General features: G+C 42.5%; 1 protein-coding gene across 1 annotated transcript in view; it reads right to left on the reverse strand.

The window, feature by feature from the left end:
* Positions 1-23,430, reverse strand: part of LOC121192776 (contactin-associated protein-like 4) — a 74,228-nt gene extending 50,798 nt beyond the window's left edge. The window contains exons 1-2 of the mRNA XM_041054651.1: positions 23,341-23,430; positions 5,483-5,593 (exon numbers count right to left, since the gene is read on the reverse strand). Coding sequence (XP_040910585.1) covers positions 5,483-5,593; positions 23,341-23,425 — 196 coding nt within the window. The 5' untranslated portion in view covers positions 23,426-23,430. The remainder of the gene's footprint in view (positions 1-5,482; positions 5,594-23,340) is intronic.
* Between the last annotated feature and the right edge of the window lie 912 nt (positions 23,431-24,342).

A 24,342-nucleotide genomic window follows, 5' to 3' on the forward strand; every position in this document is an offset into this window, starting at 1 on the left:
ACTGTTTTGTTGGTCTGTTGTGTATATTATTTCACCCAACAGCTGAATGTAAAATTTATATTCATATTTGTACTTCACTTGAAGTTTAGTGTCGCTACAAAAGGAAGAAGGCAGTGCCTCAGAGGAGACGAGGGGTGAGGACTCACAGGTGTGTCCCATGTGTAAGACAGCAACACCCCTTTGATTAGACCGTTTATTGATTGGTCACCTGATCTGATGGGACAGAAAAATGAATATATATATTTAGTATATATATACAAGAGAAGCTGCCATCTCTTCACTATCATGCTTGTGGAAGTGGGGATGTCCTGCTTGGTGAATACAATTCTTCAGTACTGTCTTTCTCTTGCATCCTCACTGGGAGTAACTAGGACACGAGGATTTTAACATGGGGGTCAATGGAGAATTGCTTACTTCTGGAGCCAGCCCCCAGCGGCACCTACAACCCCCCCCCACCCCCCACCCCCCCCCACCCCCCCCCCCCACCCCCTTGGATATGACACTCTAAATTTTTGTTATTCCCCACCTGTCCACCAGATGGCCTCAGAGTCTTCCTCCCTTTTCCAGACACCCGCTCACCACACCCACCGTGCACACCTGTTACTTGTTCCCTAGTTGAACCACACCTGTGCTTCATTCACTCATTAAGCCTCAGTATATATACCCAGCATGTTCCAGCTCTGTGTGGCCATGCTGTGATCATGTTCAGCTGTCCTTGTATATTTCTGTCTGTCTGTTCTCTGTTCTGTGAACCTGCCTATCCCTTCTCTGGTTTTATTTGCCTGCTGGGACTGTCTTTGTGTCATGTCATCTGTAAGCCTGTTTATCGCCCACAAATTCAAGTTAAATCCATTTAATTTAAAGTACTTGGCCCATGGGTGCCCATCTCTGTTTGGCTCGTCTTCCCTGCTGCCAGTAACATGCACCACCTCAAAAATATAATTACAACTTGAGCTAAGGTGGCTATGGAAAGCCTGTGTGGAGAGCACAAGAACTGTGATCACTTAACTTGGGCTGCTTGTGTTTTCTCCCACAACTTTCATGGCAGAAGAGGCTGTCGACAATGACGACAACCTTCAAAGTTGCAGAAAGGCTCAGTAATCTTATTTTCAGTGATACAGGACATTTTTGATACCGTGGAGTCATTTCCATTGCTTCAATTTGTGACAGTCTGTCACAAAGTAAATGAAAGAGTGAAAACAAATTACTTTAGGATGTATAAGAACAACACGACTTGATGTACAAATCCAGCACTGATCTACAAATCAGTTCCTGTGCTTCAGGCACAGAAAGACAAACCTTCCCTAAGAACACACACAGTGGCTGAGGTAGAACTGCTGCTTCTCTGTAAAGCTGATTTAAAGATCCCCCTAGGTTACGTTAGCAATTAATTCAAATTTATTAATTGTAGGCCACTAACTGATCTCCTGTGATATATACCAAATCACATTTCTGGGAAATGTACAATAAATTATAATAAAATTATTTCTGTTCCACAAAACAAAAAACTAAGTATAACTTGAGGTGGGATTAACCTATCACTTCATTCCTGAGACTTCCACAATCTACTTCACCTGTGAGGACTCTGACACCTGAAACCAACTCAATTTGTCTCTGTCTTGTTATTAGAGCAGTGCAGGTAGTGTGTGTAGCAGGTAAAGAGAAGAGCTGGTCAGGCTGCACAGCTGTCCTTCTGCTTTACTGTTGAAGGGAGACCAAGCCTGACACGAGGCTTCAGTGGACAGCAGCCTCACCATAGGGAGCAGATGGATGGATAAGTGAAGAAAGGACTGCTGAATCATTAATAATGCACCGATATTCCACCTGACAGGTACAGATGGGATCATACAAAGAGAGAGAAAAGTAAAATGGAGAGTCACGCAGGAAGGAAAGGGCCCGACAGGCGGAGGAAGAGTTGAGCTGTTATAGAGGGGTAGACAAGTGAGCGGGCATTGTTACAGACAGACAGGTAGCTGAAAGGAAAAGAAGAGAGACAGGTTACAGGCAGACTGTTACACAGGCCCGGAGTGACTGCTCATAATTTGCATGAGAATAGCGAGCCTGGATGGTAATTTCAGCAGCCTGATAACATGTCAGACGGACAGAGAACCTAATGCAGCAGGAGTCTGGGAAACATCGGCTGTCTCCTGCAGGCAAAGTACAACACGTTTCCACTCCAGTTTCAAGTGTTGTATTGGAACTTTGTGGAAGCAGTGGAGCGCACACTGAACACACACACACATGTAAATCAATACTTGATTAGCTGGCAATCCATACACACAACCAGAACAGGTTCCAATTAAAGTTTAATTCCACTTTTAAATCTAATTCATTTAGAAAGTGATTACTGTGGCACAGTAATTCTTTTTAAAGTCCATTCCAGCATAATTGCAGCAACATCGCTGATAACAGTCAGTGTTGCCCGAGAAAAGAAAACGCTTAAACATGACGACTTCTATTAACATTTGGCAAGAAGAGAGAGCCGACTAAATTAGTTCTTACTGATGAAAATGTGACTGAGGACGGAGTGAAACGAACGATAATAACAGAAATGAAAGATAAAATAGTGAAAAAGGGAAATTCAAAATGAAGAATGAGAGACTGAGGATCAAAACAGAGTGGTGAGGAAACCAAAATAGTGAGTCATTCATCCTGCAGGTCCTTGGTGAAGGAGACATAAATCTCCAATCAGCCGCCTGCCAGTGCCAGACATCTCTGGGCCCAGATGTAAAAACGATGCGCATGAACAAAATATTAAGTGTGCCACCTTTCAAAAGAAACTGCAGTGCATACAATGTACGTGTATATCCCCACATCTGCTTTACGTCAGGCATAAACACACACATCACTGCTAAGCTGAGCTCTGTGAGATAAAACAATGTGGCAAAAAAAAACAACCTCAAAGAGGGAATTTTTGGAAATTTCAGCGGAAGCCTTTATCCATTCAGCATGTCATAATCTGTTAGGCACACCACCGGTCTCAGCAAAGTCCCACAAACTGGCACAGACTCTATCAACTGGCTGCATGCAATGACACAAAGGATGCTTTGTACAGTTAGAGGATGTTACTGGTGCCAGATGAAGGAAACAACAACTCTGATTTAAATTAAGCAAGATTAAGTAGGAGTGTGTTAACATCCATTTAAGGACAGAGTGGGCATTGGGCTCATAAATGTATATGAATGAATAAGGGGAGGTGGCGGGCGGCTGAATATCCGGCTCAAAGAAAATATGTATTTTCCTGAACCTAACCACTGACAGAGGTCAGGATGAGAACCCTGAGGCTGGTTTGTTTAGGTTTGTGGTCAGGTTTAGGAAAAGATCGTGGTTTGGGTTAAAATAAGTGCTTCCTTAAGGTTAGAGGATGTTTGGTTCATGGTTACAGAAATAAACATGCAGTCGAGGCTGTGGAAGGGTCATGGATAAGAGAAGCGACTGTTGGTTTCACACAAGAAATGAACGACCCATCCATACACCCCCACATTTTCCTCCTCCTCCTCATTCAGACTTTGTTGCTCTTTATTCTACATCATAATCACCACGGCTGCTAAAGGTCACCTGGCAATAAAAACTAACTATAGACTCTAATAAGCTTCTTTAACACGCAACCTATGGACTCGTTTTTTACACGAGGACAGCTTCTACGCTGGAGACTGGTGCTGTTGTGGCACTTTATAGCTATATTAGTTTAAAGTCACAGCATCAGCTTGGTTTTATAAAGTGTCTGAGGAGAAACAGAGCTACAGAGTTGGGTGACAAAATCTGACATCAAAGGATTCACCACGTGGCTGCACATAAACCTCTACCATGAACTAAATGATGAAATTTTGATTACTGCTGATGCTAAATCCCACATACAAAGTCCCTGCTTTTATCTTGTAGGTGGTATTTTAGGGTTCAGATAATCTGTTCATTTAGTGAGTAAATTAACCAAGCAAAGCTGCTCCTCTGAGAACAACTGGAGGAGGCAGTGTCAGCAGCAGCAGCAGCAGCAGCAGCAGCAGCAGCAGGAGGAGGAGATGGAAATGAGATGGAGAGATTCATTTATTCATCGATTTCCTCAGCAAACAGCTGGGATCGTGTGGGCTTTTCACGGTTAATATAGCCGGGGAAGAAATGTGACACAAACAGCTCCCCTAACCTGCCAACAGCTAGCACCAGATTTGAAAAATGCTGTCGTGAAATGACAGGTGAACCCAAATTATGAGGATGTCGGTAGCTGGTCATTCATTACACTCCCACTCCTAATCTCCGCATTTTCTCATCTTGATGTGATTATTATCACAGAAAGGAAGCGAGTGACTCTGAACACAGACAGTCTGAGGCTTCTGTATCCAGTTTACCAGCATCTCTAGGTTTGAATAATATGCTAGCACAGTAATGATCATATAGGGTAAAGCTGTGTTATGGTGGTAATGACGTGAACAGAAGCCCACTATTGAATTTTAAGCAGCATTAATTGATCAGATGAGCAGTGTTCTGCTGCAGCTCGGCTTCCTTTATGTTCCCAGGTTGAGAAAATCATTCAGATACAGACGACACTCATCTCACTCTCCTCCGGCTGATTCTGGGCTTTGATGTCAGGATAAAACAGTGAAGCCCGCTCCCTGGAAAAAGCTCCGCAACAAACCACAATATTCGGTTTGTCAGACCCTCACATCAGAATCCAGCACAGGACTCCCTGCTGGGTTTTCATTCTGGACCAACAAACACCATTCGCATTTATCCTTCTGGCATGAACCCTCAACACAAACAGCACCTATAGAGAATAAAGACGGAACAAAGCAACTATTGCTTGTTCTCTCTTTTAAATTGTCTTGTCTAGGAAATTATTCTGATCCTCTGTCTCCCTCTAAACTAGTCACCTGTGAGTTACCTGTAAATCTTTAGAATCCATCGAAAACTTCTCCTGTTCATTATATTTTGTGTTCTGTGTTTTGAGCTTAACAAAAGTCTTTCCTACACTGAGCTCCACTGCTGCAGTGCAGATGCTCAGGAAAAGAAGAGATTCCTTCATGAAAATAATCACATTCAGATAAAAGGACTGAAGAGGTATTTTAGATCTCATTTAATCCACATTTAGTTTCATGCACGATTGTCTAAAACAATAACAACAATCCCTGCCAGCTTGATGTTCCTACAGGCTAAAGACTGACAAAAAAGGGGAAACTAAAGAAATCTTTCAAATATATTAAATGTGTAAGATTTCATAATGAAAAACAGTAATTCTGAAAAAATATCAGCTTGTATTTCAGGTACCATAACTAGACAAATAACACTAATCAACACTGTAAACATGCGAACTAGCTACACCTATGCCACAGAAACTGGTTAAGTCATGTGATGTAAGACTGTGCTGTCCAGTATTCAGTCATATCCTGCTTTATATTCTAGTCAAGTGCTAAGGTCCTACTCATCAAGCACAACATTATCCCGTCTGTAATTCATTCAGTCAGTGTCAGCAGCAGAAATTCTCCCTCACCTTCTCTCCTGTTGAGTTTGGCGAAGCCTGGCGCGTGGCTGCTGGACAGCTGGGAGGAGCTTCTGAAAGATGATGGCATCAGATTGGACACCAGTGGGTTGTCACACACCTCTGTCAACATACAAAAAACATACAGGGTTAGGACACTAAAGTGAGGCTTCATTAGCAAAAATTGAATCCTTTGTTAGCTGTTAGTGATAATCAGTGCACGTCCTACTGTACACACTATGCTACTTTTAGGGTTTAGGATTATTTGTGGTATGGTATTGTAATGTATAGTACTTTAAAGAAACGGTGACTCTGATAGAGGGACCAAGTCTTGTTCTACTGATTTTTTTAAGCCCCCGTCGATATGGATGTGTACAAAAATTCAGTTAAATTACCATTATCATCAAAATCATTCATATTTCAGGCCTTTCCATCTTGCAATTGCCCACATTTTACATGTGAAACAAAATATTAAGATGAGGGCAAGAGCAGAAAATCCACAGATGACTGTATTCAGAACAAAGTCTCACAGCAGAATCGACCATCTTCCCACAACAAAAGCAATGAAACTTAAAAGCTTAGAAAAGTAGACATAGCTGAAGAGAAGTACTGCAACACTTATCGTGAGCGATACAGCACTTAGAGGTTCACAAAAGCAGAACACCAGAAATGATTTGGTAGGAGTATCACTTTTTTTTTTTTAGCCTCAGTAAACACCTTTGAGTGGGTGAGGAGAAGTGGAGTTGTATCATTGAGCTGCAGGTTTAATGTCAGCTTAGTGAAAACAGGCCTTTGACTTCACGTTCCAGTCTCTCTTCTTCTTTTTTCTTACTGCTCACTCTACGTTCCAGTGAGAGCAGTAAGAAGTTCACAGCAGCAGGTTGATACAGGAACATCTCTCTTTGCATGACTATAAATATTTTTTGTGGTCCAAAATCATGAATGTAGTTGGATAAAAGCATCGAAATTCTTCTCCAGAGTGAAAAAAGCTGCACAGGCCAGAGAGCAGCGATCAACGGTGAAAACCATACTGAGGGTGCCACAATATTTCCTCAGTATCCAACAGCCAGAAATGGATTTTTCTCCATCTTTAACCCTGAATAAAAACTTAATTGTTAACAACAGAAGGACAAGAGCTCGCTGATGCTGTGAGATCAAAGTCTCCACATTATCCAAGCTTTTCAGGACGAAGGAAACACAGCACTGCTTTCAACTTGAGCACCGTACATTTTACTCTTCATCCAGCGCAGTTCTGAAAGGATTTTTATTTTAAGGCCAAGGGGCGTTTAATACCATCATATAACACATAGAGAGGCAACACTTCCTTGAAGTGAAATCAAAGCACCAAAATCTCAGTAATGAAGGTTTCACATGACAACAGCCTCATCATCATTCCTATCAAGACTCTGACTATTATAACATGAGTGGCAGACGGGAACCTAATCATTGAGAAGGAGGTTTAATGTTACCCAGGTGGAAACAGGTCTTCCAGCTGTAATGGCACCACATTAGATGAATGAACAGTGTAATAATGTCCACTTGGATGAATGAATGGTGTAATTCTGCCTAGATGGATAAATGAATGTTGTAATCATGTCGTGTTGTGGAGATGAATAGTGTCCTGACTGGCTCATTACAGGCTGGATACTGATGGAGATGGATCAGTTTTGTCAGAGGAAACCTTCACATGTTAATGCACTTAAATGGTTTATGGATGATCGACTGCAATTAAAACATCATGCATTATACATACCGCAATCATTAACAGTAATTGAGCTTGTTTTAATTGGCTTCTCCACCACACACTCCCAGGAAATCATAAACACGCACATAAGGCATAAATCTTTGTAAGAATTTGACTCTTTAGTTTTGCTGCAGCTTTTTCATTGGTTTGCTGAATTTGCATTACACTCAGAAAACACTCTAAACAGTAAAAAGTGACACAGTAGAAATGAATGTTTGCTTTATGAGATGCTCTGAGGTCTGCACAGCGCAACTGTATCTCACAGAGATTCATGAACATCGGCTAAATAAGCATTCAGTTTTCCTCTCCGGCTCCAAACTGTGAGCTAAAGCCAAACTAACGCTGCCTGCGTCTCAAGCCTCTCTGTTAATGGATGTTGTTCTCCACCGCTGAGACAACAGCCGATTACTATGATTCACACTGCAGTCTCATCCCATCCCACAACTCTGACAACAAGGCTTTAACTTTGATTACTCGGTCAACAGATACTGCTTTGACACATGCGATGCAGCCCTGAGCTTTTCTAGGCGTCCTCTGGGGGAGCCGTATGTGTGGACACAAATGTCTCAATCGGTTGAAGCAGACATCAAGCGGACCTTACCCTGCCAGCATCTTATGTCATGTGTGAAAACAGCTGTAGTGTACTTTATGACAACAACACAAGGTCTTCATCAGCCTCTCGAGATCCACAGCCTGATGACTTCACTTTCACAACAAGACTAGACAAACCAATTGAGTTTCATACTGTAGATGCATATTAAATTCCACTCTTTTAAATGCAGCTACTTGACACTCTTCAGACAGTCCTCAGAAGGCCTCCAGCTCTTTGGTCCTCTGAGACTTTTCCTGATAATCTTTATCCCTGCAGGCCTTGACTTGACAGACACTTGTTACTGTGGGTGGTGGGGGAGCCCTCAGCGTGAAAAGCAGGTGAATTACAGTAGTCTGAAGAGCTGAAATGAGAGGCACGGCTCTCCAATGCTGAGCACTGTAATCCCTGAGGAGATAATGTGTGTTGAGAGCACAACCTCGCTGAGGTAACACTCGACACAGAAAAGAGAGAGAGAAAGAGAGAGAGCGGTGGTGGAGTTTAAAAACACTGGGCCGGTTTTCCTCAGCGGGGGTTTGGCATTTAAGAGTGGACGTCCCTGACAGTGTGACCAGTAGAGCACAAACACTGAGAGCTCAGAGGAAAATGGAGCTAAATGTTGAATACCTGCTGGACTCTGCAGCCACTGAACCTCAACCCTGACCCTGGCTGTGTTGGACAGGGGAACCTTCCTGAATATTAAACTACTGCACCTTCCTCCCTGGCACAAACTGCTCGAAAACAAACACACCTCCTTTGTCTTTCTGTCAGCCTGAGCGTCTGATCCACGGTGAATTCACTAAAAACAGGTTTTTCTTGACTTTTACTTTTTAAGATTCCAGGTTAAGAAGAAAAAGCTGACATTTCTGAATAAGTTGCATCACTTCCAACCAAGAGTAAGAAGTTCAAGGTGTCAGGGGCAAATAACACAGACACAGCAGATATGACAAAACATCTATCTGATATTAGAAGGCTTATTATGGAGAATAAAGCTAGGGAAATTCAGGGTAAGAGCACTTCACAGCACTTCAGGAGAATATAATAGGGACAGTGATTCAGGACAAGGTGACTTCTCAGCCTATTGTAGAACATAGGGATTGATTCTGCTGTCTTGAATCAACTGTGGTACAGAATACACACTAAGAAATAACACTTATTAACTGATGTAATACTTCCGTTTCTTCCCCAGCTCAAAAAATAAGGGAAGTCCCAGTGTAGTGCAGACTTCCTCTGACAAGAGCAGAAAGCCATTATGTCAACGTCTGAGTAATGGGATACGGCTTTTCATCTCAATAAAATATCCTCCCATCAAATGAATGTTTAATCGTCTCTGGTACCTGAGGGGGATTTAGAGGGGGTAAAAGAGTCACACCTCTCTCATGCAGCCCGTCCATCCATCCACAGTGTCAGTTTTATCATTCGAGGTGAATAAACTGAGAATCTGACAGCAGTGGAAAAAAAAAAAAAAGTCTCAAAAGATTAGAAAAAGAAAGAAAATCTCTGGAGTGTTGAGGCCTTGGAACTGTCAAGCAGGATTAATCACAGCTGACATGATAGGTAGACTAATACTTGGCACAGGTGAGACAGGGAGGGAGGCCACAGCTCATTCGCCTGCATTGTCCACTTCTTTACTGTTTTGTTGAATAGCAAAGTGCCCACACTGGAGACCCTGAATACCGATGAGCTCCATCCATCACCTCAACAAACAACAGCGAACAGGAGGTCCTGCACTTCAGAGCTCTATAAGCTGCGCAAACCCAGAGTTCAGTGCTTCTCAGTCTGAGCCGAGGCCACTTATTTATCCATTCAGAGCACGTCGCAGTAAGCAGGATAATGAGGCTCCAGCGATGGTTGTTTTTGCTCCAGAGCACTGACAAGAAAACGTCAATGTTCATTTTACTAATCTGCAAAACTGGTACCTGCAGTTTGACCCAAAGAGATCCAACTACTACAGAAAGTAGAAGTAGAAAAAAATTGTGTTGTTGTGTTTGTGTTCACAGTGGGGTGTCTTAACAAGCTGGTTTTCAGAGTTCAAACTTTTCAGAGTTCAATCTGCATTAAGCCAGATTCTAATAAAAGAATCTTCAAGATTCTACCTTATCTATACAAGACAAATCCATTGAAAGGAACTGATTTCACCCCAGACTTTTGTAGTTTAAATTGCTGGTATGAAAGAGTCTTAAACGATTTCTATTTTCCCCTTTGTCAAAAACCAAAGTTCAATTTTTTCTAATCCAACTTTAATCAAGTCAAATGGGCATCCATCTATTTTTTTTCAACATCCATCTCATATTCCAGTCTAAGGTTTGATGTACGCAGCCTTTAGCTCACCTACCTAAATGAAATACAAAGCTAATGCAGAGAGACAGAGCAAATGACCTTGTTAAAGAATCTGTGACAACATACATCCACTTTAAAAATACACTAAACCAAAAAAATCAGCTGTTCTTGTTCTGGTTTCATATTTACTTTGTTCACTTTGTGATTTATATTCTGGCCGTGACAGATAAAACAAGCTGATTAAAACTCCTGAATTATTCAAGAGGAGCCAGTATCTGTTCTAAAGCTGCCTGTGGCCCGACTTGTTAATTGATTAATTGAAATGCAGAGCAGTGAACTGTGCTAACTAATACCCTGAAGGTAAGGACATGGCAGGAGCTCTCCTCCCCTGGTTTAGTTAGCACTGCCTTGACACCTAGGCTGATTAACAGGACCAGTTTATAGCACCTGCCATCTACAGCCACAACCACGCTGCAACTTCAGACACCTCATTTAGTCATTTAATGCAGTTTACTCTGGTATATATAATCTGATACCTGAGGAATGATTTCACAAGCTACTTGATCCAAATACAGAACTCACAAAAAAAAATCTTCCTTTTATAGGCTTAAATTCTTGACATGATATCAATGAAAGTTATGTATGAGCAAAATTGTGCACTGTAGAGCTTGACTGTAATACAGGAGAGGATCTGCTAAACTATGACTTTGCCTGTTGGTACTCCATACGTGTCCCTTGAACACATCTGCTGTGTCTCGCTAAGGAGGGGCCACACACACATTTTAACACCAAATGACCCAGACTGGTGTGGACTCAGTTTAACTTGGTCCCATCACACGATGATGCCTAAATAACTATAATCAGCCCAACAACTGTGATGTGTCCCTGCTTTTAAACAGTGCAATGAAAATGAAATCAGTTGCTGAAGCAGTCGTCTATTTGCAACAGAAACCCGCTCCTCCAGAGAGACTTAGTCTAATCATAGCTTTTCTCATATGGTGTCAAAAGACCTTTCAGCATCACATGGTTCAGAAATGCACACTAATGTGTATGTACAGTGGACGGCCCATACTAACAGCATCCTAACGCATACACCACTCTGCATAACATCAGTGTACCGCTGCCTTTGAAAGGAGGGAGCGATCATCCTCCTCAGTGACGCTCGTCGAAGTGAGCAGCGATGTGGGCGGCTGAGTGGGAGACAGACATCAACCAAATGAAGTGATCAAAACAGCAACGAGACACATCACAGCAGCGTTTAAAATCTCTCCATCTCTAAACTGCCAGGTTTAACTCACATAAACACACACACAGAGCTGAAGCAAGCTGCTGAGAAACACGACTTCCACCAGGGCTCCGTTCAAACTCTGATGAAGCTCGAAACATTCACTGTGAATTATAATTTCAGAATTATGCAGATTTAGAGGGAATGCTGCGGGCTACATCACTCGTACTAATGGCTCCAGGGGGAGATATGTATCATAAAATATCTGCTAATCCACCAGCTGCACTAAGTAAATGGTTTGAATACATTACTTCTTAATTGAAAATATCAACACATCTCCATAGAAAAAAAAGGTCATTTGTTTCTGTCATTCAGGCAAAAAGCACAAAAATATTCACATCATCCAGGCGGCTTAGCAAAATTAATTTATTTCTAAAGTGACACATTAAACTGAATGGGACACTGGGGACTCATAAAATGGGGGGAAAAAAACAGCACTGATTCAGCTGAGAGAGTTATAATGCAGAAAATATTAAATAACTGATATTTTATTAAAACATAATTTAATTCGAGCATTTTACTTTTCCGGCACAGACCATTAATCTACATGTATTGTTGTCTTTATTGTGACAGAGGAACAGTCAAACCTGTTGTGATCTGCCTCCTCTGCAGGTAACATCATGCAAAGACTGTGCTCATGGTTAAAGAAAACCACTGTTAACTGTTGGCAGACAGGATACAAACCCTGGTATCCTGCATCAGTTTAAACCACTGGTGGCACAGTGGAGCAGTGTCAGGAACAAATACTTAGCACAAATTACTCACTGAAAAAGTCACTACAGCACTTTACTAATTTACTAAACAGCAAAAGTAATTAGTCACATTACTTTATGCGTTACTTTTGTGACTCAGCTCCATCAGCTGTGGAGCCTCTAAACAACTCCAAAGCCTCCACACCCACATGTCACATGCTCTGTATTTAAACCTGCAGAAACTGTTTTGTTGGCCACCTGATGAATGTTAAGCCCGATATTCACTCTCTGAGCTCTGGTTTTGATGTCTACCAACGCCTGAGGGAAATATCTGGCTCTTTAGCTGCTAAATGCTCCATATCTTCACCGGCTAGTCTCTTAACTGAGTCTGTCTGCCATTTGCTGCTGAGCAGGTGGTGTACAGTGAGGCTTTGGAGCGTTTTCGTTTAAAACAGCTGCCTGCTGTGGCCAAAAATGACGCTATGAGAGCAGTGAGAGTGAACCAAAGCAGCGAAGTTGTGGCTGTGCGGATAAACAATGAGCTTAAAATCGCTGTGAAGCTCCGTAACACCGAGGGGAGCTGCAGATTCAGGTGACAGTTTTCTCTAGATTCTTCACAATGCCTGTCTGAGTCACTGTGTCCTCAATGGTGGCAAATATCTCTTGTCACAGCTTGTTGGTCACATCCTTCTCAGGACAGACCGATCTTAAAAAAATGTTGACATTTGAAAATCCTGCACTGACCGACCCAAAGATACACAGGAGCCCTTTCAGAGAAGATCACAGTCTTTACACCAGATAACACATAAAACTGATAGACTATCTCCTTCACACCAAAGAGACGCTCCACTCCTTCGTCAGAAAGATGCTGGTTCTGGTGATTGTGGTGGTTTGGGAGCAGAGGATTATAGGTAGCATTATTCTGGAGCAGTATTACACACATTTGTTTACTGCCAGCCTTAAATTTAATCTTTTTGCTGGTGCTTTAAGTATTTTATCTCAAAGTTGATAATGCACTTCACAGAAATTCAATTTTTTTTGGTTTGTTTCTTGCTACACTGGGATAAAATTTATCACACTGTTGTGATATGACTGGTCAGAACTTGAAACCTGCTGCTATTATACACTGCTCCCTGAGGACCGGCAGACTGCTCTGTGAGAGCAGCAACAACTGCTCACATATGAGTCGTAACTGTTTTTCAGGACTATGTTTATGAAGACACATGATACAGAATAAACGCTCATAGGAACCTTGTCTTTCTTCTGGAATGAGACATAATATCATCTGAAAGTCCAAACATCTGTAGATATAATGATGTGACATGGCTCACTCTTTAGCTACAGGCTTAATTTAACAGATATATGACTGTACATCTTGATGAATCTTGTCCTAGGCTGTTATCTTATATATAACTGTTATCTTGCCAAGATACCTCTAAAGAGAAACCTCGTACCAGGCTGAAAAGCATTGCTTCACAGTTTAGAATCTGTAGTATCTCTGTCTATTGAGAAATATGCTCTGTAATCACATCCTGCGGTGATGCTACAGTGTGCTGACAGACCTTCAGATATACTTCTACATTACTGCAGCAAGCCAGTCTACCTGGGGGCAATAAATCTGAGATTTAGAGCTGTTAAATGTAGCCTCGCTAAATTTAATGCAGCCTGCATAATCTAGCTAGTGTTTTATTGGCTTCGTGTTATTAGATGTATTGAAATACTTTTGCCAATTTAGCAGTTCAGAAAGAGTAGCTTGATTTATACTGTTTCAAACTTTATCATTCCACAATTTAACATTGCTCAATGGTCATTTGCTTACACACAGCTGAAGGCCTGTAGTAACTAAACTAATACTTAATGCCTCTCGCCAGGTGATTTTCCTGTCTGATAGCAAAAAGAACTTTATGTTAAAATCAGGATCAACAAAGGTTTGTATTGATGATGCTTCCAGCCTTAAAGTTTGACATGCTGGGAAATTGATTTGGACAAGTATATGAAGGCAGAATTGATACAGAGATATAATATATGAAACTGACTTTTACAGTTTTTTATGTAGACTAGCTTGAGAACTTGGCTACAGCTTGAAGAAGGAGAACCTTGTTAATACCTTTAACTCATACACTCACTGAAAACAAGGCTGGAAAGAACAAATATCCGATGTATTTGAGCTGAGGGTGTCTTTAAAACTTTTATTCAATCTTTGTTTGACTCATTTTAGAAGAAGCACACAAGACAGAGGTACAGAGGAAATCCCATTTTTGAAGAGGCTGTTTTTTCAAAATCTCAAATATCACTTGAATTGCAGACATTAATATTAATACCAGTGCAGCCTTGCAAAAACCCTCAACTTGCAGGGCTCTGCAAAACTGAGAGCAGAACATGAAAACACACACATAAATGCACACACACGCTCAAAAGCCAGCAGGGGGTGAAATTGTAGAGGCAGCTGAGAATGTCACTGCAGGAAAACAGGAGGAAGCTGCCAAATTCTCTGAGCAAAACTATCTCCTCATCCCTCCAGTATCTTCTTTTTTCATATTCCTTGCTCCTCTTTTGATCTCTATTGACCCTTCTACTCTTCCAACTAACATTTCTCCTTTCCCAGCTTTTCCCTAACTTGTTTCCTTTTTTCCTGTCCTCATCCTCCTTCTCTCATACCTGCTGTCCTCCCTGTCGTCATCCTCCTCCTCCTCCGCCTCCTCCTGCCTCCTGCTTCGTCTCATGAAGTCAAATCATCTCAAAGATGTGAGGCGGTGCATCCAGAAAGCAGATGGTGGCCCATACACACAAACAGCAGAAAGTCAGCGAGGGATAAAATGGGAAAGGCAGCAGAAAATGTCACTGCAGTTGTGAGAAACACAGAGGGAATACTACACTCAGACAGCCTGCTGACTCCTGACCCATAAAGTTTATCCCCTCATACTTTATATTGCTCTTCCTGCCATCCTTCCCTTTTCTTATCCACACTCGACCCTCCTCATCCTCATCTCTCTCATCCTTATCCTCCCTCCTCTTCACCTCTGTTTCACCTCAAAGTGCTTAGCTTTGATTTAGCCCTGTCTTCTTGTGTTGAAATTCAGCCTTATCCTTCCGTCTTTAATGGCCACTGACTCAGCTCTGTCCCCCTCTCTAATACAAACTGACCGGCCCTGCTTCTTCTCATGAGCAGCTGCAGCAGAATGTCAGAGCGGCAGGCTGCGGAGCTGTGGTCACGCAGTACTGGCTTCATAAGAAATACACAGCAGTGACAGGATTAAGCAGTGATCAGCATCTATTCTGGAGTGTAACGAGGTCACGTTAGAGCCTGGACTGCAAGGTATGAAGTCATGTGGATGCTCTGATGCTGAAGACAAACATTAGCCAATTAGCATTGCAAAATTTTAGAAGCTCATAAGTACGATATTAACGGGCCACTCCAGATTTTCAAGGTGAAGCTTATTCTACTGTGGAGAGGACATATGAAAATGTGACATTAAAATTCCCAGAGCAACCTGTGTCTCCAGAGCTCGGTCACACCACCTGTCTCTCTCTGTCTTGATGTAGAGCCTGTACTTCATTTAGAAAGTGAGGATAAAGACAGTGCCAACATGTCACAACAGAGGAATTGTTCCTCCTTTCTGTTACAGTGGTAAATTAGTAAACTGTGACCACAGTCTTTTCCTAACTGTAATCAAACCAGAGAATTTTAAAAACATTGGCAACTGGAAATCATCACATGAAGTTTTGCTTAATTGTTCAATATCAATCTATAGATCCACTACTCACACCTTTTTTTAAAATCTTTTTAAAAACTCACACCTGAAACTGGGAAAACAACCACGATGATGTTGATGCCCCTCAACATCATCCCTCAGCTTGAGAGTGACTGAGTATCATGACCTCTGCAGAAGGAAAACAGATCCAGAATTCAAAGCGACAACAAGTCATCATGTGGTGATGACAACCACACATGATGAATGGCTTCATTTTTTGGGAGCCAGGCCTCTTCTGGGGACGGCCTTGAACAAATACAGCAGTCCAGCAGGTCCTAATATCAAATGGATGGACTGCAGTCCTCTGTCAGCTCCTCACTTAACTACCTGTTCCCAGGTTAATAAATCCAGATTCATGGCTGGTGGCTCCACGTTGGTTCTGTAACCTTGGCTTCATCAGATCCCATTCATGGCTCCACTTTGCCTGCACACATTTCCATAAACGACACTAAAGAAGAAATATGAAGGGCATTTATTCTCAGCTACTTTCCTTTTTCTAAATCCCGGCTCACGCTGATGCTGCCCTCTCATGAATCACAAAGGACTGGGAGGTTTGCAGGGAATTTCACCACATATTCACACCCATTTGTTTATATTCACAGGTTTATGTTCTCCGGTGCAAACAACTAGCTCATTGAAAAGCAATAAATTCTCACGAGACAGGGTTCTGTCACACCTGAAATAGACTGCCGAATTTACAGATTTAAAATTGACATTTTCTTTACCAGATTAATCCTGGAAGAGATGAACGATACTTCCTGAGCTCCGAGATTTAATCAAGCGCTCCTAATATTCCCCCGGAGCTCCCACAGTCTAAATTACCAACTATTTTAGAGGAACCCAAGTAACCTTCTTTGGGTCTGTGATAACACCCCTGAATTCAGCCTCCAGTGTTTCGCTTTAACATCAACTATGTGAATAACAAAACCATGCTGTTTTTAATTTAATGTAATTAGCAGAAACACTAGCGCCAAAATTGAGATAAAGAAATCATGATCACCTGCCTCTTTGTAGTGCAATCACAGGACGACTGGAGAGCAGGTGGCAAAAAAAATAAAATCAGAACCTGTCTGAATATGAATGAATTTCTCCTCGACTTTCACAACCGTCTGTTTCACCTGACAAGACATCTGACTCCCAAACACGTTTTCAAACTCAGCAACTGACATTGAGGGAGGACAGGCCACCTTTCTTTCTCTCTGCAGGCAGAAAACAAACTGACAACTAATAACAGCTTTAGGTGTAAAACTTCTCTCCATGGGGCCAGAGCCCCACGAGCCCCTCTGAGCCACCATGATTTTAACACCCGCGGACCAGGGTTAAAATGCAAATCAGCATACACAGACACACGCACAGTAGGAGTGTAGTGGTATTATCTGTCATTAGGCTAGGATTAAAGTCATTTAGTGTTCTTGAGATTATCTGTCATTAGGCTATGATTACAGCACACACTCCAGTGGCTTTAAATCAGCTCAGAGGGGAGATAAAACCCTCAAGAAAGACTGATGACAGTGAGAGAGAGAACGAAAGAGCAATATAGAGAGCATACCTGAAGATGACGGCTGGGAAAGTGAAAGCTACCATCTATCCTCCATCTGTGGATGATGAGTAATATGATTAATGCCTTACTAGACGAAAACCCCTTCATTCCTGCCACGGCAGAGCCTGCGAGGTAGGATTATATGAATTAATGATAAACGGTGCGTCATTGCAGCTGGTCCGTGTATTGATCGTAACTTGACCCCGTTTTGCTCTCAACTTTGCCCACAACCAGTAACCGATATTATTTGGTGATGGGGAGGAGGAGGGCATACTCCCAGACCTCGCCCCTGGCACGAGCAGAGCACTGAACCAAATGACATGTGGACAGGAGTCACAGACGATTATTAAGTGGATGATGAACGCTTTAAGGACAGCTTATTGGTTTGAGTGAACTGTAGATTCATTTTTAAAAGCCAGATTTATTTCTTGGTCCCAAAGCAACGAGGCAAGTCTTTAGTCTTTGGGTTCATACAGTCTCCAACATGAACACTTCTGTTTCCAGCTGATCGATACATTCTGTCAATACTAATATATATTTTTTGTCCATCATTCTTTTATTTTTCGTCTGTCCATTCTGCCTCTTTGGTCTGATCCCTCAACAGTAATTTGCTTTCTGAAATACTATAACCAGGACAGGTTTGTTGTATCTGTCATGACATGTGTTTATAACCCATCCTTCAGCTTTTTGTATTGATCCTGAATTCCTGCTAATCAATGTTTGTGCTTCATGTCGCCACAAGAGGTTCACTGCTCGGCCCCATCCCAGCTGAGGCCAGAGGTGCTGTTGCAGATGTGGTTGCGGGGGACATAATGTTGAACATTCATCCAATCATGTTGAGTGCCAGTGTCCTTGGTCCAGCTCTCAGTGGAGGTGAGCTGAGGGTCATGGTGGCGCAGGGCGTCCCCTCAGGCCCCACAGTTCTCTGGTCAAAGACAAGGTGTCAGCTGGGTCCATGCTGGTCACACTGTGCTATGGCATTTTGAGAAAACTCAGAACCCACAAGCACAACAGAGTCAATGACATGACATGACAGTTAGTGGAAAAGAAAACACACAACTGCCAGAACATAAATGGAATGTGAGAACCATGACAGTGACAATCAATCCAATGCTGTTCCTGTCTGGACCAAAGTGGCGGAGGAACAACACTGCAGTCCCAAGAGCCATAATGGAACTTACCTCAGTGGAATACATTCATCATTCTTTGTTTCCCCAAAGTTGACATTAAACTTTACGTATGAGCACAGCAGTGGCCTTCCTGTATAACTGCATGGTACAATTAGCGACAAGAGTGTGGAATAACATTATCAAACTTGACACGTCTGCACTGAACTTCAGCCCAGAAAGCAGAACACGTCCAAAAATGAGGAGGATTTTTAAAGGCAGAGAAAAACAAAGCTTATTAATAAGACAAAATTAATTAAATAATCCACTAATTGATGTAGAAATGCATTAAAGTCTACCCTCTCAAGTTATGCTTGAAGGAACAGCAAAATAAAGCAGGATAAAAATAAATAACTAAAGAGATCAAAACTTTTCGAGGGCATGATTAGAGACACTGCAGACCACTGATAAACAATGCAGTCAAAGAAAAAACATTATGGTCTGTACAAATGTCTCTCTGCTCTGTGTGAAGAGTAATAGAGAAAAGCTTATATTGTTATTGAGATTAATGTTATTCAGGAAAGGTCCTTCCAGAAAACTACTGCTATTTTCTACTTCATCTTCTATCAGCGTCACATATTTACTTTCTCACCCATGACAGACTTGACTGTATGGATGGCAGTGTCAGATGAACATCTGACTTTTTATCTTGCGCCAACACAAGGTTAAAATTATGTGGTTGTAAGTGAAATGTCAACATGCCTGTTGGCTTCAGGTGTACTTTCAATTAAGAGCTAATTAGCAAATGTTGGCATGCCAACATGCTAAGCTAAGACAGTGAACATAGACATCAGCATGTTAACATTGTCACTGTTAAAGCCTCACAGAGCCAGTAACATGAATGTACTCTCAGTCTTGCTCCACTAAACGCAGTTTTCTCCTGCCAACATCTTTGCAACTTAATCAGAGGAACTCATTTTCAAACAGGCACCCTAACTCTCATTAGCAAAACGCTTTGGTCTACAGCTGTCCAAGCACCTAAACGAAGAGGGAAGATTTGTACTGTAGGTTTATAGTCAAACCTTCTGAAGTTATTTTTTGGTTTCTTTGTTTTTCCTTTTGAGATGCTGTTGAACAAGCAGCATCTCTCTCAGCACAGTCACAGAGGCTAAAGCCTCAGTTTACTGGGATAAAACTGGACAGGAACGATCCATCGAGAGAAACGGTTCCAGCTCATCAATCTGTGATGTTCAGCGATGTACGGCTACATTCAATGATGTGGTTTGCAGAATTCATTTTCACAGCTGCCAAACATCGGGTGCTAATTTGTTGTTTTCAATCAAAGCCGAGCGTACGGGCATAGGAACAAGTTTAGGCTGGCTGACTTGTTTATGCCCCGTATGTATGATGACAGCCACATGCTTTATTCAGAGCATAACGTGCCCCGAGGCAACACTGGTCTTTTTCTTCTGCTGCGCTGAGAGGAAAAATTAGTCTCTCTTGCTCTTTATGATAGATTTCTCACTATATGATTTTTGAGCGTAAGTGCAAAACACGCTACTATTGACAGAAGCCGTTGATCTTTTACGATGACACACAAACCTGATGTTGGTGTAGATCTTTTAAAATGCCAGGGAGATTTCTGCTCTCGCTTTCAGCTTTACATCTACGTGTGGTCACTTAAAATACAAACAACAAGGTCAAAGTAAAAATGTGAGATACATGGCTAGGTTAATGTCACACAAATTGATATTTTTATATTAAAGTAGATTAAATGACTGTGTATAATGTGAAAGGTGTTACTCATAGTTTTACAACCTGCAGCTTTACTGTTTTGGTTCACTCTCGTCGTCCTCTTCTGATGAAAAAAAATCACCATGACAAACAATGGCTACTGCCTGCTATGGGGATCACACCTTTCAGTTACACTATGGTCTCCACAAACACGAGGCCAACCTGCCTTCATTCATCTACCTCCGTGTAAGAAGCTGTTTCAAAACACACAGCGACTCCATCACGCTGTTAATATCAAAAAGCGATTAAACGCACGCTGGTTTTACAGCCCTGGAGGTAGCTGTTTCACACGGTGACTTCCTTGAATATCAACACATAAACCCCAGCACTTCACTCCTCCAGCTAACAAGTCATCAGAGCACCATCTGTGGCTTTTAAAATATGTATTTCTATTTTGCTGTCATTTTGTACCACCTCCATAATGAACAGTGAACTGTCTCTAGGGGGGAATGAAGATGTGAAGCTCAGCCTGAAACCTGCAGCTGGGATCCCTCCACCTCTGCACACTTAACTTATTATGCTGCTGTGGTTTATGATCTGTGCATGATGAGTGTGCTGTTGGGTCAGGCCACGCGAGATAAACAGAGGCAGTCAGAGACAGAGCTGCCAAGGCAAAGGACACCAAAGAGGAAACACAAGATTCATGGCAGAAAACACTGATTGCATCTCGTGCTGGACCAATAGAAAGCACACACACTGGGCCAACACTGACCTTTAATTACATATTCAGTATTGATCAGACATTGTTTTACACCTCTGATACGATGGAGATTCCCCCCTGCCTATCACTGCATGAGAACATGTGGAAAAAACTGCAGAGAATTTTACATTCTTCATTCCTCATTTTACACGTTACCTGTTAAAAAAATGTTTTTGTTGATTTAGTCGTTGCACCACAGACTTTTGTCTGTTGTTGAATAGGTGTGGTGATGCTAACTCTGAAAATATTCAAGAAAAGAAAGAAAAAAAAACTTTATTAATTGAGAATGAGTTGAAACAGCAGCAGAGATGAGGCAACAAGAGAATCAGAAAATTACCTGAACAAGCAAAGAGAAAGAAGAGATCAGCTGCAGAGGGTAGATATGAGAGATATGAGGTGATGTGGTCATGAAATGGAGAAAACATGGAGGAGGGGGAACAAAAAGAGGACAGATTGGAAAGAAGGCGCAAGCTACCCAGCAGCAGCTCTCTGATTCAGATACAGCAGGAGGGCAGAGATCCATGTTGAAGACATGGGGTGGACAGAAGCTAAAGAGAAACAGCAGGAAGAGAAGACCGATAGAAAAGAGCAACGAGCAGAAAGACAAATCGGGGAGGACAGGACGGAGAGTTGACAGCAGATCTGAATCAGAAACAGCAGGAGTGCAGAGATCCAGGTAGAAGACAAGGGGTGGACAGAAGCTAATAGGACGCAGCAGGAAAAGAAGACAGAGAAAAAAGAGCAACGGGCAGAAAGATGAATCGGGAAAGAAAGGATGGAGAGTTAGCAGAGGATCTGAGTCAGAAACAGCAGGAAGGAGGAGAAGCAGCTGAAAGAGAGACACCGCAGGAGGAAGAGAGATTTAGAGGAGAAGCCTTCGATGGAGAAGCAAACTGAGAGATTCAGATATGTTGGAGAAGCTGTAGATTTTGTTTTTAAGGACAGAAGAACAGGAAGGAAGGAAGGAAGGAAGGCTGAAAAACTACCGATCTGTCCTAACTACATACTCCTCCCTGCATCATCACCTCGTTTCTCCGTTCATCTCTCCAGCTGGAGAGGAAGCAATCTGTCTCTCTCACGCTTCTACTGTCTTACAGCCGACTGCCTTTCCATCAAACAGCAGCAGAAACATCAGACCTCAATGATTACTGAGCATGCTGCTTATTTGACATTTTCATGATGATGTGTGAGAGACAGCCTGTCACAGAGCGGACTAGAAGGATGACTGTGGAGCAGATTAAAACTCAGAGGAAGCCAGACAGGGAGAAGACAGCGATGATGCCGACGATGTTGGTCACATGGCAGGGAGATGAAATAAAATACACAAAAATAAAGAGGGTGTCAGGTGGCATATGAATGAGTTGTGGGAGAAGAGAGTAAAACCGTGGATGGATGGAGAACTTTTACAGCCATCTGCTTCAATTACACCCAGGCATGTCTCATTACACAATGAGATTCATCTCCATATCTCTCCTCTCTTCATCTGGATTCTCTCCATTTATCTGCTTGGATTTCTCTCCCTCCCTGCACATTCACAGCTGGGCTAAACTGCCTGTTAACACACTGTGGTATATTGGCACAAAATAACTCAAAGACAATTTCTCCTTCATTCCTATCACAGAGTTCAAAATCATCAAACCAGCGACCCGAATACAGCCCTATTCTCTCTCACACACCTTCGCACTCCGACTGCTGTGCGGAGTGCGTGAGCACAAACGTGGCTCAGTTTCAGGATGCTCATCATGCCGCGCTGAGCACCAAATTAACCAGAAAACAAAGCCATAGTGTTATTTTACCCACACGGTGAATGGACTGGCTTCTAACACGTTTGAGTGACAGGGAAATTTCTCTTTGACAGAAGGAGTCTGTCCAGAACAACAGCATCCTCGATTACGCAAAGCTCCCCAAGAGGCAATGGTCCTTTTAACCCTGGAAGTCAATAAGCAGCTAATTAATTGGAGTGAATAAAAAGGGGCTTTGAATAGACTACCTGCTTTCAAATAGCCCAATATGTGCCCACAGAGCTATAACTGCCATCCACTGTCATCAACGGTTTTAGTGAATCACACTGAAATCACTGTTTTCATATAAAACCACTTTAATTCCCCTTGTTTCTCCTTTACAACCGGGCGCCAGCGCGCAACCGAGACGCGCTGCATCCCCCAGCCTTTACAAGAAAATAAATACCTGCACTTTATCCAACTTAACATAACAACTGCATGTGACAAACAGCGGAATATCGCTGCATCCAGGAAAGAAAACACTGGTGTTTTCCAGGAAGGATGACAGAAGAATGAAGCCCCGTTTAAAGCCTCCTCTCCGGGTCTGCGCTGCCCGGGTTCGCTCCATCACCGCCGGGAAAAGTAAAAGAGCGCACAGCCTGCTCACCTTCTCCGGTTGTCCCGTACGAGCTGGAGAGAAGCAGGGCGACCTGAGCGATAATCCCAGCGACTCGTTTAGTCCCCAGATCCATGATGAAGCGGCGGGAGGCTGCGGAGAAGCCCGGTGGCTACTGGAGGAGAGAGACGAGCGACCTCTCCTCTCCAGCTCCAAGAGAGATCTCCTCACACCCGACTGAAGGAAGAGAGGAGGGGGGAGAGAGGGAGAGAAAGAGAGAGAGAGAGAGAGAGAGAGAGAGAGAGAAAGAGAGAAAGAGAGAGAGGTCAGTGAAGTCTGCCGTGCAGTCTGTGTTAGAGTCAAGAAGAAATGTGACTCTCATTCACGCATAAATTCTCGCTCATAATCTGGTTGGGAACTTTAGGCTATTTGCCACAATGTGGGAATGTGTCTGTAGTTTCACTTAATGGTCTGAATTTAAAACAAGACCCGAGGAAAGAAAAAACATTATGCATGAATTTACACATAGGCGGTGCCTGGGCCACCCATAGCACAGCCCCCCCTGTGGTTTAAGCATCATTTTTAGTGTGTGAATACTGTGATTGATCATGTGATCAATGAATAAATACATTCGCAAAACAAACACTCATTGAACATTTGACCTTATGTCCAGAGCGCAGTTTTTTTTGGTAACTCTGCTTTAGCAAAGTGAGGTGTATCATAATGGGTCGTTTCGTCTTTGACTGTGAACCTGACAGGGCCGATACAGGTGAAGGTAACAGGTCTCTGGCTATGGCCCATCGTTATGGAATCAGTGAAGAAAACACAGCTCTACCAGGCTGCTGCAAAGAAGAGAACAGGGACACACTATGACGAGTTCCTATCCCTCATGAGAGCATTTACAGTCTTGCACAAGCTGATATGCATATATCTGACACTCCCCGTCACATCAGTAAGCTGTGGGCGCCTACTGAATACTGTTAATTCATTAGCCCAGGTGTTGGTAGCTGGCATGAGTCTGTGGTCTCAGAATGTGATGCTGAAATGTGCACA

The sequence above is a fragment of the Toxotes jaculatrix genome, chromosome 14, assembly GCF_017976425.1.
Source record: "Toxotes jaculatrix isolate fToxJac2 chromosome 14, fToxJac2.pri, whole genome shotgun sequence".
Classification (NCBI taxonomy): domain Eukaryota; kingdom Metazoa; phylum Chordata; class Actinopteri; family Toxotidae; genus Toxotes; species Toxotes jaculatrix.